This window comes from Oryzias latipes, chromosome 22, assembly GCF_053564925.1.
Source record: "Oryzias latipes strain Hd-rR chromosome 22, Olatipes_Hd-rR_3.1".
Taxonomy (NCBI): Eukaryota; Metazoa; Chordata; class Actinopteri; order Beloniformes; family Adrianichthyidae; genus Oryzias; species Oryzias latipes.
In genome coordinates, this window is record NC_136258.1 from 29,161,574 (window position 1) to 29,178,347 (window position 16,774).

Consider the following 16,774-nt stretch of genomic DNA (forward strand, 5'->3'; position numbering starts at 1 on the left):
TTATTAAAACACTGACGTAAGTATAGAAATATTTAAAAGTTTACCATAAATAGCTACATTTTGGTTTGAAAAACATGAACTCTTTTCAATCTAATTTTTTCCTTTCGTTACGTTTTTGTAGAAACATTTAATTTTTGCATTTTATTCCATTTATTTCTTTACAAATAAAACGTTTTTCTATTTCATTCCAGTTAGGTTTTTCTTCGACGTTAAGCCCTTCATGCTGCGTGTTGCCAATTTGCAACATACCGTTAAATCCCGAACTCCACTTAATTTATGGAAAAAAAACATTTAAAAAATGTAAATGGAAATAAAGTCAGGCATGAAAGGGTTAAAGATGGATTTTTTCCAAATGAATGTCAACAGTTTAGTGACGCCAAACACAAACGATCAAACTGAAGTGAAAGAGAAGTTCAAGAAAAAAAACATTCTTGCTTCCATATTATGGGATGGAACTCCGTGTCCATCAGGTTACACTGACCTGCTCTCACAAACACTCAAGTCCTTCACCGTTTGCCCAAATTCCACTATTTCTTCCTAAAAACTCCTGAAAAGGGCAGAAAAGTTGCGTCTGGTTAAGAGAAGCTGAGCTCCACATAATCCTGGCAGGTTGCCGGGGAGAATCCCGTCGGTCAGCAGGACGGGGATCGGCGCAGACATGTGTGCTGTCAGTCATCCACCGGTTGCAGGTTTCACATTCCTGAACGGCTGAGCAAACGTTTGGAGGAGATTCCAGAGCTCACCAAGAGCAGGAAAAGAAAATCCACAGTGGCGGTTCTACTGCTGCACGCCACCCGTCTGTTTGAGGAGCCATCGGCGCCTCGTTAAACCGCCGCCACAGATGTGCGACCTCCAGCAGGTCAAAGGAAGCAGACGCCATCGCCGTCCAGGAGCCCGGGAAGCGCAGACACAAACGCAGGTCTGACCTGAGCGGCGGCCGGTTCGGGTTCTTCGGAGGCTTTGACACTTCCAGAGAAAGCAGAAAGACGTCCGCTTCCTTTGGTTTGGGTGAACCAAACCACATCGCGCCGTTCCAGCTGCTGGTTTGGGTGGTGGTTTCACCCAAAACAAGCTCCAACCAGGAAACAAACGACAAAAAAGCAGCTTCATGGAAAAGAACTCCAATTCTTTCTGTTTCAGACAAACTTTATGAAGAAAAGGATGCTTTACCAGAGGAAAGCCAAAGAGGAGGAGCCATCGCCGGACCCCATGAGGCGTTCTCCAACCACGGGTTACGATCCGCTCTGTGGGCGGCTTTCTAACGCAGTGTTTTTCAACCAGTGTGCCGCGGCACACTAGTGTGCCGTGGGAGATAGTCAAGTGTGCCGTGGAAAATTGCCCTCATTAATCATTAACTGATCTAAAAACATTAACCATCTCCAGGAAATCAGCTCATCCAAACAGGTCCTGATAAAACCCTGAGTAGTTAGGAATATGAAAGATCATAAAATACTTATTTCTTTGTGTTTAACTGATTCTATTAAAGACATTTTGATAAGAATGACGGCACCGCGATTTACCTGCAGCTATAACTGTTTTCTGAAAAGTCCCGCAGCTTTTACTGTCTCCACGACTCCACCAATCATTCTTGTAGACTTAATCACATGTCATCAGTCTGACCAATCAGAAGTGTTTAAAGTCTAAACTTCCTTGTTCCAATTTAGCTCATAACTCACTCATTTCCAACAAAAACACCAGCTAAAGCTCGTCTTTAGCGGTGTAGCTTTCCACAGAATCCGGTATGAGACCGTGGAACAAGTGAACAAAACCATGAAACTCAGAGACGCAAGTGTTTCTGCCGTTTTCTGGCCGTATTCACACTACATCTCCCATGATGCATTGGCTTAAAGGGACAGCGCCTTAGCGTACAATGAGTCGTCCTTGTTACACGGATTGAAACCACAACGAACATACAGTTTGTATGTAACTTAACTTTTATTAAATTTTTTAGAAAAAACATCTGCAACTTCCTTATTTTTCTGCCACAATTATCACAAAAATGCACGTCAGATTGCCGGGGGGGGGGGCTGTAGATCAAAACAGACTATGAGTTTCTGCTTTTTTTTTTGGGGGGGGGGGGGGGGGGGGGGTTGCTGGTGTGCCGCGGGATTTTTGTCAAGGTTAAAGTGTGCCGTGGCTCAAAAAAGGTTGAAAAACACTGTTCTAACGCACGGAGCTGACTTCCTCTGCTGGGTCCACTGAACCACAGCAGGGTTCATTTATAGAACTTATAGAGCAGATCAAACACATCATCATGAAAGTGCTTTTATTTAGTTAGTTTGTAATTCCCCGGCTTTTATTTCCTTACCGTAAGGTCAACTTCCTGTCTGAGATCTGTTCACTTCCTGTTTAGTTTTCCTTTTTTTCTTTGCAATCATACTAATAATACTCGAACCCTACTAACGACTAGAATGCGGCATAAGGACGCCGTCCGTCACCCGTACGTCATGAGTGCGTGGAGCTTCCATTATCCTTACCAATCCTTCAGGATACACTTACCACGCGCTCAACACTAGCCGCGTTTACATGGGCAAAAGTAATCGGAATGAACGCCTGATCGGAAAGAAAATGCGTCATGTAAACGCGCCGTTCGGAATACTCTGCCCCGGTCAGACTCATTCGGATCAGAATTTCTTTCCGATCGAGATAGGTGGGTTATACCGATCGTTTATCCGATCGTGGAGCATGTAAACGGTCATTCCGATCGTGTGTCACTGCTGCTCTGGTTTACGTCACGCATAGACGGTGTTTCGCTGAGAGAAAGCTTTTGAGCGCATACGGGACCGACCAGCTCTGCGGACGCCCCGTGAAAAGCGCCGCTCCGCTCTCGCCCCGCTGGCTCTCCCCTCTCTTACACCCCTCATGGGGGAGATTCGGAGGAGGAGCGCTTCGTGCCCCCTGACGCTCACTCGGTCCACTGGCACCCGAGTGAGCAGAGCAGCTGGATTAATAATTTTGTGTCGGGGGGGGGGGGGGGGGGGGGGGCTTTTTTACGTGTGCGTTTTGTTGTTTTGTTATGTGTGAGTCTGCGAGCCGTCCCGCCGCTCTGGGACTGGTGTCAAGCCAGCCCTCTCTCGTCGAACGGCTGTCAAGTGAGCCCTCTCTTAAAAACAGTGTGCCGCGTTCTTCCGTACATTACGGTAACAGCAAGAAGTAATATTTTTTAAAGGTAAAAACATAGTTTAAGAACTGTCATTACATTTATATGTATATACAAACATGCCCCCGTATGAATATATATCTATATCTATGTATATATTTAAAAGTCTGAGTAAATTTCAAAATAAAACACAATTCAAATCATGAATTGAGGAGTACTTATAATGTTGACATGGGTCTAAAAATTCTGCTAGTTTTCAGTGAGTCATTTCACTTCTCACTGATAGTATCCTACCTGGTGATGTCACAATGAAAGTTTCAGAGGGATCTGATGTGGAGATTCAAAATAAAACCCAATTGAAATCTGCTATAAATGTGTTTTTGCCATAGGTTCACATACTTCTAAAAAGAAAACTGCTAGTTTTCAGAGAGTCATTTCACTTCTCACTGATAGTGTCCCACCTGGTGATGTCATTAAATAAGTTTCAGGCAGATCTGATGTGGAATTTCAAAATAAAACCCAAGTGAAATCTGCTATAAATGTGTTTTTGCCATAGGTTCACATACTTCTAAAAAGAAAACTGCTAGCTTTCAGAGAGTCATTTCACTTCTCACTGATAGTGTCCCACCTGGTGATGTCATTAAATAAGTTTCAGGCAGATCTGATGTGGAATTTTAAAATAAAACCCCAATTGAAATCGGCTATAAATGCGTTTCTACCAAATTTTCACAAAGGTCTAAGAAAGAAACTGCTAGTTTTCAGAGAGTTATTTCACTTCTCACTGATAGTGTCCCATCTGGTGATGTCATTAAATAAGTTTCAGACAGATCTGATGTGGAATTTTAAATGAACAGCATTGCAACTTACAAAGACAAATCCTACCCTATCTGTATTAGCAATGTTTTCATACATATTAATAAGTTATCAGATAAGATCACTCACCCAGGTTTTTTCTTGGACATCTTCGCTTCCTGCTCTCGATGAATTGCAACAATGGGGCGCGCGTAAAAGTCTTCAGATTTCCACAAAGATGTACGTAGTGTCCTGTGGTGCAGTGCGCTTTATATATTGAATTTTGACTTCGGTTCGAGAACGCAATGGAGGACAACTTTAGAACTCTACGGAGTGAAGTGTTGTTGAAATTGCACATCAGATCCGTCTGAAACTTAGCATGTGACGTCACCAGGTGGGGCACTTTCAGTGATTTTAATTGGTTGTTAATTTTAAATTTCAAACGTCTGAACACACAACAACCGTTTGGAGTCAAAATGCCCAAAACAATGACTGAAATGAGCATAACTGGCTACCTTGTGTCAAAAACAATCCTCCTGCTGAGCAGATTTACTTGCAGTTATCATTATAATGCAATTCTATAATTTAAGTGCATTCTCTGAACAGAAGGTGTTGTGGTGCAACAGAACATAGGAATGTGTTTTGAACTGAATCTAATAATAAATAGTTCTGACAGTGGATTTAACCATCATCAAGCATACAAGGCCTCCTAAATTTAGTGTTATGTCAAGAGTGGGTAAGATGACATTATTGAAAAATATATAATAATAAATGGAAAAATTTAACTTTTACCAGCATTTTTCTTTAAAGCAACAGAGCTGCATGACAGCTCCGGAGCATTAGATAGCAGATCCTTGGTTTACATAAGTGCTTCTAAATTATGTTCTGCAAGGCCCCCATTAGGAAAAAGAAAAAAAAAGTTTTATTTTTAGACCTTTGTGAAAATTTGGTAGAAACGCATTTATAGCCGATTTCAATTAGGTTTTATTTCGAAATTCCACATCAGATCTGTCTGAAACTTATTTAATGACATCACCAGATGGGACACTATCAGTGAAAAGTGAAGTGACTCTCTGAAAACTACTGGTTTCTTTCTTAGACATATTTGAACCTATGGCAAAAACACATTTATAGCCGATTTCAATTGGGTTTTATTTTGAAATTCCACATCAGATCTGCCTGAAACTTATTATGTGACATCACCAGGTAGGATACTATCAGTGGGAAGTGAAATGACTCTCTGAAAACTAGCAGTTTTCTTTTTAGACTTATGTGAACCTATGGCAAAAACACATTTATAGCCGATTTCAATTGGGTTTTATTTTGTAATTCCACATCAGATCTGCCTGAAAATTTTTATGTGACATCACCAGGCGGGACACTATCAGTGAGAAGTGAAATGGCTCACTGAAAACTAGCAGTTTTCTTTTTAGAAGTATGTGAACCTATGGCAAAAACACATTTATAGCATATTTCACTTGGGTTTTTATTTGAAATTCCACATCAGATCCCTCTGAAACTTTTATTGTGACATCACCAGGTAGGACACTATATGTGAGAAGTGAAATGACTCTCTGAAAACTAGCAGTTTTCTTTTTAGAAGTATGTGAACCTATGGCAAAATCACATTTATAGCAGATTTCACTTGGGTTTTATTTTGAAATTCCACATCAGATCTGTCTGAAACTTATTTAATGACATCACCAGGTGGGACACTATCAGTGAGAAGTGGAATGACTCACTGAAAACTAGCAGTTTTTTTTTTAGACGTATGTGAATCTATGGCAAAAACACATTTATAGCAGATTTCGATTGGGTTTTATTTTGAAATTCCACATCAGATCCCTCTGAAACCTTTATTGTGACACCACAAGGTAGGATACTATCAGTGAGAAGTGAAATGACTCACTGAAAACTAGCAGTTTTCTTTTTAGACTTATGTGAACCTATGGCAAAAACACATTTATAGCCGTTTTCAATTGGGTTTTATTTTGAAATTCCACATCAGATCTGCCTGAAACTTATTTAATGACATCACCAGGTGGGACAATATCAATGAGAAGTGAAATGACTCTCTGAAAACTAGCAGTTTTCTTTTTAGACTTTTGTGAACCTATGGCAAAAACACATTTATAGCCGATTTCAATTGGGTTTTATTTTGTAATTCCACATCAGATCTGCCTGAAACTTATTTAATGACATCACCAGGTGGGACACTATCAGTGAGAAGTGAAATGACTCACTGAAAACTAGCAGTTTTCTTTTTAGACTTATGTGAACCTATGACAAAAACACATTTATAGCCGTTTTCAATTGGGTTTTATTTTGAAATTCCACATCAGATCTGCTTGAAACTTATTTAATGACATCACCAGGTGGGACAATATCAATGAGAAGTGAAATGACTCTCTGAAAACTAGCAGTTTTCTTTTTAGACTTATGTGAACCTATGGCAAAAACACATTTATAGCCGATTTCAATTGGGTTTTATTTTGTAATTCCACATCAGATCTGCCTGAAACTTATTTAATGACATCACCAGGTGGGACACTATCAGTGAGAAGTGAAATGACTCACTGAAAACTAGCAGTTTTCTTTTTAGACTTTTGTGAACCTATGGCAAAAACACATTTATTGCCGATTTCAATTGGGTTTTATTTTGTAATTCCACATCAGATCTGCCTGAAACTTATTTAATGACATCACCAGGTGGGACACTATCAGTGAGAAGTGAAATGACTCACTGAAAACTAGCAGTTTTCTTTTTAGACTTATGTGAACCTATGGCAAAAACACATTTATAGCCGTTTTCAATTGGGTTTTATTTTGAAATTCCACTTCAGATCTGCCTGAAACTTATTTAATGACATCACCAGGTGGGACAATATCAATGAGAAGTGAAATGACTCTCTGAAAACTAGCAGTTTTCTTTTTAGACTTATGTGAACCTATGGCAAAAACACATTTATAGCCGATTTCAATTGGGTTTTATTTTGTAATTCCACATCAGATCTGCCTGAAACTTATTTAATGACATCACCAGGTGGGACACTATCAGTGAGAAGTGAAATGACTCACTGAAAACTAGCAGTTTTCTTTTTAGAAGTACGTGAACCTATGGCAAAAACACATTTATAGCAGATTTCACTTGGGTTTTATTTTGAAATTCCACATCAGATCCCTCTGAAACTTTTATTGTGACATCACCAGGTAGGACACTATCAGTGAGAAGTGAAATGACTCACTGAAAACTAGCAGTTTTTTTTTTTGAAGTATGTGAACCTATGGCAAAATCACATTTAAGGCAGATTTCAATTGGGTTTTATTTTGAAATTCCACATCAGATCTGTCTGAAACTTATTTAATGACATCACCAGATGGGACACTATCAGTGAAAAGTGAAGTGACTCTCTGAAAACTACTGGTTTCTTTCTTAGACATATTTGAACCTATGGCAAAAACACATTTATAGCCGATTTCAATTGGGTTTTATTTTGAAATTCCACATCAGATCTGCCTGAAACTTATTATGTGACATCACCAGGTAGGATACTATCAGTGGGAAGTGAAATGACTCTCTGAAAACTAGCAGTTTTCTTTTTAGACTTATGTGAACCTATGGCAAAAACACATCTATAGCCGATTTCAATTGGGTTTTATTTTGTAATTCCACATCAGATCTGCCTGAAACTTATTTAATGACATCACCAGGTGGGACAATATCAATGAGAAGTGAAATGACTCTCTGAAAACTAGCAGTTTTCTTTTTAGACTTATGTGAACCTATGACAAAAACACATTTATAGCCGTTTTCAATTGGGTTTTATTTTGAAATTCCACATCAGATCTGCTTGAAACTTATTTAATGACATCACCAGGTGGGACAATATCAATGAGAAGTGAAATGACTCTCTGAAAACTAGCAGTTTTCTTTTTAGACTTATGTGAACCTATGGCAAAAACACATTTATAGCCGATTTCAATTGGGTTTTATTTTGTAATTCCACATCAGATCTGCCTGAAACTTATTTAATGACATCACCAGGTGGGACACTATCAGTGAGAAGTGAAATGACTCACTGAAAACTAGCAGTTTTCTTTTTAGAAGTACGTGAACCTATGGCAAAAACACATTTATAGCAGATTTCACTTGGGTTTTATTTTGAAATTCCACATCAGATCCCTCTGAAACTTTTATTGTGACATCACCAGGTAGGACACTATCAGTGAGAAGTGAAATGACTCACTGAAAACTAGCAGTTTTTTTTTTGAAGTATGTGAACCTATGGCAAAAACACATTTATAGCAGATTTCACTTGGGTTTTATTTTGAAATTCCACATCAGATCCCTCCGAAACTTTCATTGTGACATCACCAGGTGGGACACTATCAGTGAAAAGTGAAATGACTCTCTGAAAACTAGCAGTTATCTTTTTAGACGTATGTGAACCTATGGCAAAAACACATTTATAGCAGATTTCACTTGGGTTTTATTTTGAAATTCCACATCAGATCCCTCCGAAACTTTCATTGTGACATCACCAGGTGGGACACTATCAGTGAAAAGTGAAATGACTCACTGAAAACTAGCAGAATTTTTAGACCCATGTCAACATTATAAGTACTCCTCAATTCATGATTTGAATTGTGTTTTATTTTGAAATTTACTCAGACTTTTAAATATATACATAGATATAGATATATATTTATACGGGGGCATGTTTGTACATACATATAAATGTAATGACAGTTCTTAAACTATGTTTTTACCTTTAAAAAAATATTACTTCTTGCTGTTACCGTAATGTACGGAAGAACGCGGCACACTGTTTTTAAGAGAGGGCTCACTTGACAGCCGTTCGACGAGAGAGGGCTGGCTTGACACCAGTGCTCTGGGTTAGCGGCTGCAGGACTCAGGAGGAACCGTGTTCGAACAGAGCTCGGGCCGCTAGCTCACAGAGTGGCTTTGGGGCGGTCTGTGTGAACTTTCAGAGCAGAAATAAATGTTGCTCAGTCCTTAGAAAGCTGCAGATTGCTGCGTTTCTCGCACGGTCCATCAGGCTAATGATGTTAGCCCGTGTTAGTCTGTCCTAAGCTTTCGTCCAGCTTAATTCTTCCACAAAAAAAGCACTGACCACACAGATTAAATATAACGATGAGCGAACAGGCAATTCATAATATTCATGACATTAATAAAAGCACGTTTGGAAGATCGTCTCGTATGTTACCGAGCTGCTGCATAAATGTCTGTGGAAGCGGTTTGTTTACAACGGGACCTATATCCGCATCCGGGTGATTTTTACACTACTGCGCATGCCCAAATGATTCATTCCGAACGAGGGTGTGATCCATGGGAACGTTTGTTCTAATCGGAAAAAGGTTTTCTGTGCCCATGTGCACGGGTGAATTTTAACCCGACCATTGATCCGATCAAGATATTCTGCCCATGTAACCGCGGCTATTGGTACGTTCCATTTTCCTCTTCTTCTTCCACTTTCGGCTTCTCCCATCAGGGGTCGCCACAGCGAACGAGTCGCATGGTAGATTTGGCAATGTTTTACGCCGGATGCCCTTCCTGACGCAACCTTCTCAAACCGGGCTTGGAACCGGCAGAGGTAGAGAAGGGAACAGGGAGCAGCCCGGAGTCGAACCCTGGTTTCACGGACGGAAGGCGCCGCAAACCAGCACGAGCTAAACCGGCTCCTGTACGTTCCATTTTCCTGACCAGGACCCTGACCCAACGTTAAAGTGCCTAGCATAGCACAAGGGTTAAGGGACATCAGGTACGTTCCATTTTCCTGATGTCCCTTAACCCTTGTGCTATGCTAGGCACTTTAACGTTGGGAGTGGGGTCATCTAGACCCACTAGACAGTGCTCTGAACCTTTTTTCTTCAATGATTTGTGATCTTCACTGGTGTCCATGGATTACATGAAATCTTTCCACCTTTATCCACCTTTGTCATGGTAGGGAGAACACATCAATGCAAGGGTGGGTCATCTTGACCCCATAGGATAGCACAAGGGCTAGAGAATGCAGTGTGCCTCGTTTTTGTTATCATTTTTTCTTTTTTTAATTTGGTCAAGATGTCCTTTGCGTTCTAAATGAACCCTGGAGACGATGGCCGCTCTTAAAGGGTATAAACACCACTCAGAAGTCTATCGCAGTTCTGGTGAACCCTCAGCTAGGTTAGCATGAGACAGACGATTGATACGAAGGTGGATCGCTGCAAAGTATGAACCCGGCTTAAGGCTTTAGCTTCTGCTGGTGTTCCCCGTCTACATCAAGTCAGGCACAGATAAGCGTGATGTTTTTAGGAAAACCTCGGTTTTAACTCACAGTCAAACGTATTAAATAAAATCCATATTCTGTAACCTGCAGCCAAAAGCGGCACACATATCTGGATGTTTATTTAGATTACATCAGAGGACCTGGCATCTAAAAAAGATAATCTTATCTTTAGCCCTCCTTAGAGCCGTTGCCTATAAATAATAGATGTATTCCTGCGCCCCAGATGAAGACGGGAATAAATTTAAGGCTCGGTCGATCACAACGAGACAGAAATTTGTTGAAGGAGACTGAGAGACAGAAATGAGCCTCGTGAAGAAAAGGCGTCAAACTCCCCAACAGGACATCAAGAACGGCGTTTTTCAGAGCAGGAGCACGTTCTCGCATCGTTAAACATGCATACGTGCAAATCCATTCTGCCTTCTCCTCTCGTGACGTGGGTGTGATCACGACCCTGAAGGGAGTTTTGAAGGCAGCAGAACGGGACGACATCGTAGTTTGGTCTCCGCTTTCTTTGTTCCTGTGTGTTTCCATCAATCTTCCCCTGAGCTTCTGGATGCTGCTGCTCTACGTCGCTTAGATGCTTTGGATGAATGCACCACATTTCCTTTATCAGATTTACAAGGTGAAGCATCTCTTATTTTCAGGTAAAAATCAGCGTATTTTGTTAAAAGATGTTCTTTCCCTCCATAAAAAGCATCTCCGCTGCTTTGCTAGCAGTTTGTGAGGATTCACACCAAGTCGACGTCTTCAGGCTTTTTTCAGACGACTGAGGAAGTTTAGGAAGAATTTGGTCCAAACCGGTTTTCAGGACTTGAACCATCAACCTCCCAGTCAGAGATCACCAACCCCTCCTGTCCTCAAAGAGTTCCATCACAGAGCGGTCCTCCTGGCAGTGTTGGACTCCACGTTTCTACCATCGTCTGTATGTAAGACCTGGACTGAGTTTGATGTCATCCACGGAAAAAGTTTTTTTTTTCCAGCTCCAAACAAATTAAGTCAATTCAGTCGACATTTTTTCATCAGTAAGCAGTGATTAGCGAGTCAATGTTTCTATGGTAACCACTCTCATCAATCAAAAGTGAGCTTGTTGGGAGGCCCCGCCCCTCATGTTGGACATAGGGGCCGGCAGGCTCCACCTACTTTTCTAGAGGTATCTGATTGGTCAGTTTATAATTTGAATAACTTTCACTCAGTCCAGTTCCCATATACAGTCAATGGTTTCTTCTCTTGGAGGAGTTGATTTGAGTGAAACTGTTCATCAGGAGCATCAAAACCTTCAGTTTGGGGATTTAGAAGTTCACCTCCAAACGTCTGATTCAAAGTTGGACGTGTTTGGATCAAAGTAAAAGTTGTTCAGCAGATGTTTTGCTCACATTTTCTCTTTGGTTCGTTTGAAAACGGCTGCTTTAATATGAACCGTATATTTCATGGGTCTCTGAATTAAACGTTGAATCCGCGTTCTGATCCAAACACTTCCAGCTTCTTTAGAAACACAGAGAAACAAAAGGAGAAAGAATTAGTGAAAACAATCGATGTTTTAGGATCATATTTTTTTCCTCTTCACCATTTGGATATGACGCTTCGGTTTGCTTCATTTCCTTTAACAAGTGAACGGACTCAGTGAAGCGTCGGCGAATGACAAACTGAACTAGAAGGAGCTGCATCTCCAGAATCAAATGCAGCGTTGATGCTTTATTGCTGAATGAAAATGAAACTTTACGGGGAATTATTGGCAAAAAGAAAGATATGATCAAAGTTCATCATAAATAAAGTGAAAACAGCATAATATCAATAAAGATATGTTTGTGAAAAATGCCACAGCCGGGTATCGAACCAGCGAGCTTCTGCACCAAGGATTCCCCATGAATGTCAATGGAGGCAGGCAGAAATTATTAGGCAAAAAACTAATTCAAGACTAAGACTTTTAGATTTTTAGAGCCACAGATGTTGCATAGCAGAAATATGAGTCAAAGCGCCATCATAGCGGTTCAAAAACGTCTCTCTCTTGTGAAATCCTTTAGCTTTGTGGAATCAGCTGATCTGGTCTTTTCCTCAGGAGCTCCGCTGCTTCTCAATCATGTTTCCCTCCCAAAAAGCATCAAACCACATTTAGTCTGTTGGTTTCTGTCAACTTTCTTTGTCTGTTTCTTCTGCTTCCGATGAAAGAATCAGAGAAAGAGAAAGCGGCCGCAATTACAAAGGCGGGGAGGATCTGAATTCATGACACACTGGACTGAAACCAGAACTTTCTGTGTGAGGAGAACATGAGCTGGAAGTTCAACCAAACGTCTGACTGGAATCAGAGCGCCGAGCCTCAGAAAGCATTACAAACATTTTACATCCATTTAGATTTATCTGATGCACATTATGGCAAATCAGTATCTTGGGTGAAGTTTTTAGTCATCTGAGTAGAACACTTTTATCTCAGCAGGAAAGAAAACAAGATTTTAATTTATAGCTGAACAAAAACGTTTGGGTTAAAGTTTGGAGGTTGAATTTTTTTAGGTTAAAGGTTAAAGATTGGAGGTTGAAGGAGGTTGTGTGAAACTGATCACGTTTGAAAAAAAAAGCTGCTCCACAAGAAAACGCTGCACAAAGCTGGGGTGAAAGACGCTGAGGGGAGACTCGCCGCCACCCAAAAGCCGACTCAGATCCTGACGCTTCAGAAAACCCACAGCTTTCCTGAGTTTCATCAGCGGTTTAAGGCCTTCAGCAAACATGAAGCTCCGTTCGAGCACAAACTCCAGAACGAAGAGTCTCTGACACAAATCACACACCACATCTTCAGCAGACTCACAGCCAAACACAGTTTTTGTTGCACCAATTACACACCAACACAACACTGAAAGCTCAGAAATGTTCCTCTGGAGTTTGACACCATCCAGCAGCAGATTAAAGGGAAAAACAACCCGTCACTCCAGCTTAATTTGGAAGATTTGTTGATGAGAAGCAGCTATGAGCAAGACTGCGCTATTGGAACACAAACGCTGATCAAGAGCTCTAAAACAGGAAAGGCTTACCAGGTCTCGTCGTTCTTGAACTCCAGTTCTCCGTAGGTGTCTTCAAAGTCCTCCCCTCCTCCTTTGGCAAGACCTTCCACGCTGCGATAAGGCACGATCACCGTCCCCCTCGCGCCAGACGTCCTCAGGACCTTGACCTCCATGACCCCGATGCTCTCGCTCACGTGAAGGGAGCCACTCTCAAAGGTGAAGATGCCAGAGTGATCGTCGTCCAGGATGGTCACGGTGGCCACAGAGGGGAACCCCAGGACCGCCGTGGGGTACGGGAGGCTGTTGGGGGACAACACTTCGTCCTCGGCCTCCACCACGTGCAGATTACTGAGACGCACGAAGAAGTGCTCGTCCTCCTCAAAGATGTCGTCGTCGATGATGCCGACGCTGATCTCCTTGACCGTCTCTCCCGGTTTGAACATGACCGTGCCTTCTGTGAACTCGTAATCGGCTCCGGCGTTGGCCGAGCCGTCCTCCGTCTTATAATCCACGTAGATGGTGGAGTTGACGTCTCCACCGTTCCTGGTGATGCTCAGGATGACGGCGCCGCAGTTCTCCAGGCACTGATACGCCGCAGGCTCAAAGGCGATTCGGGAAATGTACTCCTCCTGCTCCTCCACGTGCACCTCCTGCACACTGATGCTCTTCTTGGCCTGCTCTGCGACGTGTTTCTTCAGGATGTTCCCGGCGCCCGTCATCATGCGAGTGGCCTGGATGCGGTAGAAGGCGCGGCTCTTCTGTTGGTGCGAGAGGGCGTAGTAGTTGGCCATCTCCACCAGCTGATCCAGCTCCTTCTCTGGATGTTTCTGCTTCAGGTCTTTCAGGATCCGGATCATGTCGCGTCGGGATTCGTCCACCTCCTTGTTCTCGATCAGACCTATCAAGTTGCTGGCCGCGCTGCCGTCCATGAAATGGGAGTTGACCATCTTGCCGTCCATCTCGATCCCCTTGGAGCGCTCCGTCTCCGTCTCGATGATGACGCCGCGGTGTTTGTCGGTGCGGTACTTCTTGTGCATGAACTTATAAAAGAGCAGTCGTCTGTCTGCCACCCAGGCTAGAACCACACAGATGGGGAAGAAGGCCAGCGTGACCAGCCCCTCCCAGACCTGGACTACATTGGGAGAGAACACAGCCAGGATCATGTAGAGCCAAATGTAGGCGAAAATGCTCCACCCTGCAGTGACGAAGAACACTCTGAGGTGCTTGATCTTACGCACTTCTCCTTGAGGGATGACAGACACGCAAAGGCCAATGATGACAAACATATTGAAGGCTGCGCTGCCGACGATTGTGGCGGGTCCGAGCTGGCCGGATTTGAACCCGTGTCCACAAACCTCAATCACAGAGAGCAGGATCTCAGGAGCGGAAGAGCCCAAGGCCATGAGGGTGAGGTTGGAGACCGTTTCGTTCCACACCCGAATGGTGGTGGTGGTGGTTTCCCCGTTGGGCCTTTTGATGACGATCTCTCTCTCCTGGGAGGTGATGACCTCGATTGCTGCCATGAACCGATCAGCAATGATGGACACGCCGAGAAACATGTAAATCATGGCCACGAAGTAGACGATGACCCGGGCAATCTTGTCCCCCATGGAGGGGTCTTCTGGATACCAGATGGGGAGGATGATCCCCGTTTGACACTTTGAGTTCCCCCTGCAGGTGCCATTTCCGGGGCTCAGGGCAGGGCTCGGGGTAGTCCGGGCCTCAGAACTGAGGAAGGCTACGGTCACGGAAACCAATCCCAACCACAGACAGGCTGACGACCTGGGTTTGGCAGCCCTTGAACCCTCCATGCACCCTTTTTCGTCTAAAGGGTCCTTACTGCTCTAAGGGTCCCGCTGGGATCCAGCAGTTCCTCCACCCCCTCCACCTGGACATAACAGAGAAAAACGGGTCACTTGTCTTAGACTGGACACAATAGATCAATAGTTAGCTGTTCCTGTGATGATAAAGGCAAAGAGATGCATAAATCTGGATCATTGCATCAAAGATGATAGTAAATGTAAGTAGTAACAAATAATGTACAATAACAAAACCCCTAAAAACCAAGACTAGACAAACTTTTTGAGCTGTGGTCCACAAAGGTTCTAAAATTAAACACAAAGGGTTTACCAGATATGTGAAGCGTTTAGGTTCTCAATGTGCGGCCCGGGGGCCAATGGAGGATTTTTGTAGCCCTCAGTTAAAGAGAGTCTGAGCAGAGCCAGTTTGTAAAAAGAATGTATGCTGAAAGTAGCTGACATTGTATAGAGCAAAAGAAAAAGTTTGAAAGAAATAAGTCTGTCAAATGATACAATTACTAGACAAGTAGAAGATCTGGACAGCAGCCTCCAACAGCAACTGGGAAAACATCTGGGGGGGCTGGTTGACTGTATAAATGACACTTGGTCACTAAAGTTATTAAAAACAAATTTTTCTGTTTATCCATTTTTTCCACCAAAATTGCAAAAACTTTGAGAACCCCTGGTTTAGGTAATCGACCTCTTAAGGGAAATACCATGGGATCTGGACAAAAAACATACTTTAATTGTGATTGAAAAAGGAATACATATATACTTTAGAGTTTGTATTTCAATACTGTAGATTTTGTTTTAGTGCCAATTGCACCGATAGGTTGATGTCTCCTGGGGAAATTTAGAAAAATGCTCTATTGGTGTGATGATGGAACGCTCGAAAAAATGACTGTCGGACTTAGAGAAAACGTATAAATGTCAGAGAAACAACAAATCTTCCAAACAACTTTCTGCACCTTGACAAAGGTCAAAGTATTGGAAGACATCTGAATTACACAGAAGACATTACATTAGTGAGGATTATCAATATCATTTATTCCAGTTTGGCGGTCCAGATTCAAACATCCAAATGTGATGTGAATCCCACACCGACATCCAATATTTACATCTGCAGCTTCATGTAACCTAGGAAACAGGATACGGGTCTTCCAGAGTGTGTGCGCTGTCGTTTGGATTTAAACCAAATTTTTGGTTGATTCCTAAATGTTTGAACTCTCTTAGGGTGAGGGGTCCATCGTTCCAGATGGTACAGCCCTTAGTAGAGACAACAGATTGTCCAACGCTGGTACGTCTGACCAGATGTGCATATTATCCATTAATGGATGGTTTCCAAAACTTTTGACTTGATTGGTGATCAATCACCAAACTTTTGCACGCCAAATTCCCTCCAGTTGCAACGTCATCATCCAATCAGTGGCATCCCATAATAGCCATCTTATCCTGTGTCTTCTTTTTTTCACTTTTTAACACATCAATTTCAATTTCAAATGGCTTTTATTTTGTTTCTTTCTCCTGAATTTCGTTTTGATTTATAAAATATGTTTATTTATATTTTTTTAATGCAATTGGCACTTCAGGGCCACCGTAGCAAACAGACAAAGGGCACAGTTCTCAAAAAAAAGAAAGATTAATTTTCCTTAATCCTGGAAGAAATCTCCGCTGACATGAAGATTTACTAAACTAAAATGAATGACTCCACCCATTCATGACATCATCATGGCGAGTTTCTCTTCTAAACTCACTTTTCAGACGAACAAACGTTTATAGCAACCACATCGCCGTTTTTCTCAC

At 42.2% G+C, this 16,774-nt stretch overlaps 1 protein-coding gene across 5 annotated transcripts in view; it reads right to left on the reverse strand.

Moving 5' to 3' along the window:
• slc8a3 (solute carrier family 8 member 3) overlaps positions 1-16,774 on the reverse strand; it is a 79,782-nt gene that overhangs the window by 59,092 nt on the left and 3,916 nt on the right. For 4 of the 5 annotated variants that reach the window (XM_078941210.1, XM_023951636.2, XM_023951635.2 and 1 more), the window contains exon 2: positions 13,203-15,060. In XM_078941210.1, coding sequence (XP_078797336.1) covers positions 13,203-14,983 — 1,781 coding nt within the window. In that variant the 5' untranslated portion in view covers positions 14,984-15,060. Of the gene's footprint in view, positions 1-13,202; positions 15,061-16,774 lie in introns of those variants that run through there. The other variant, XM_078941211.1, reaches the window with a different exon arrangement.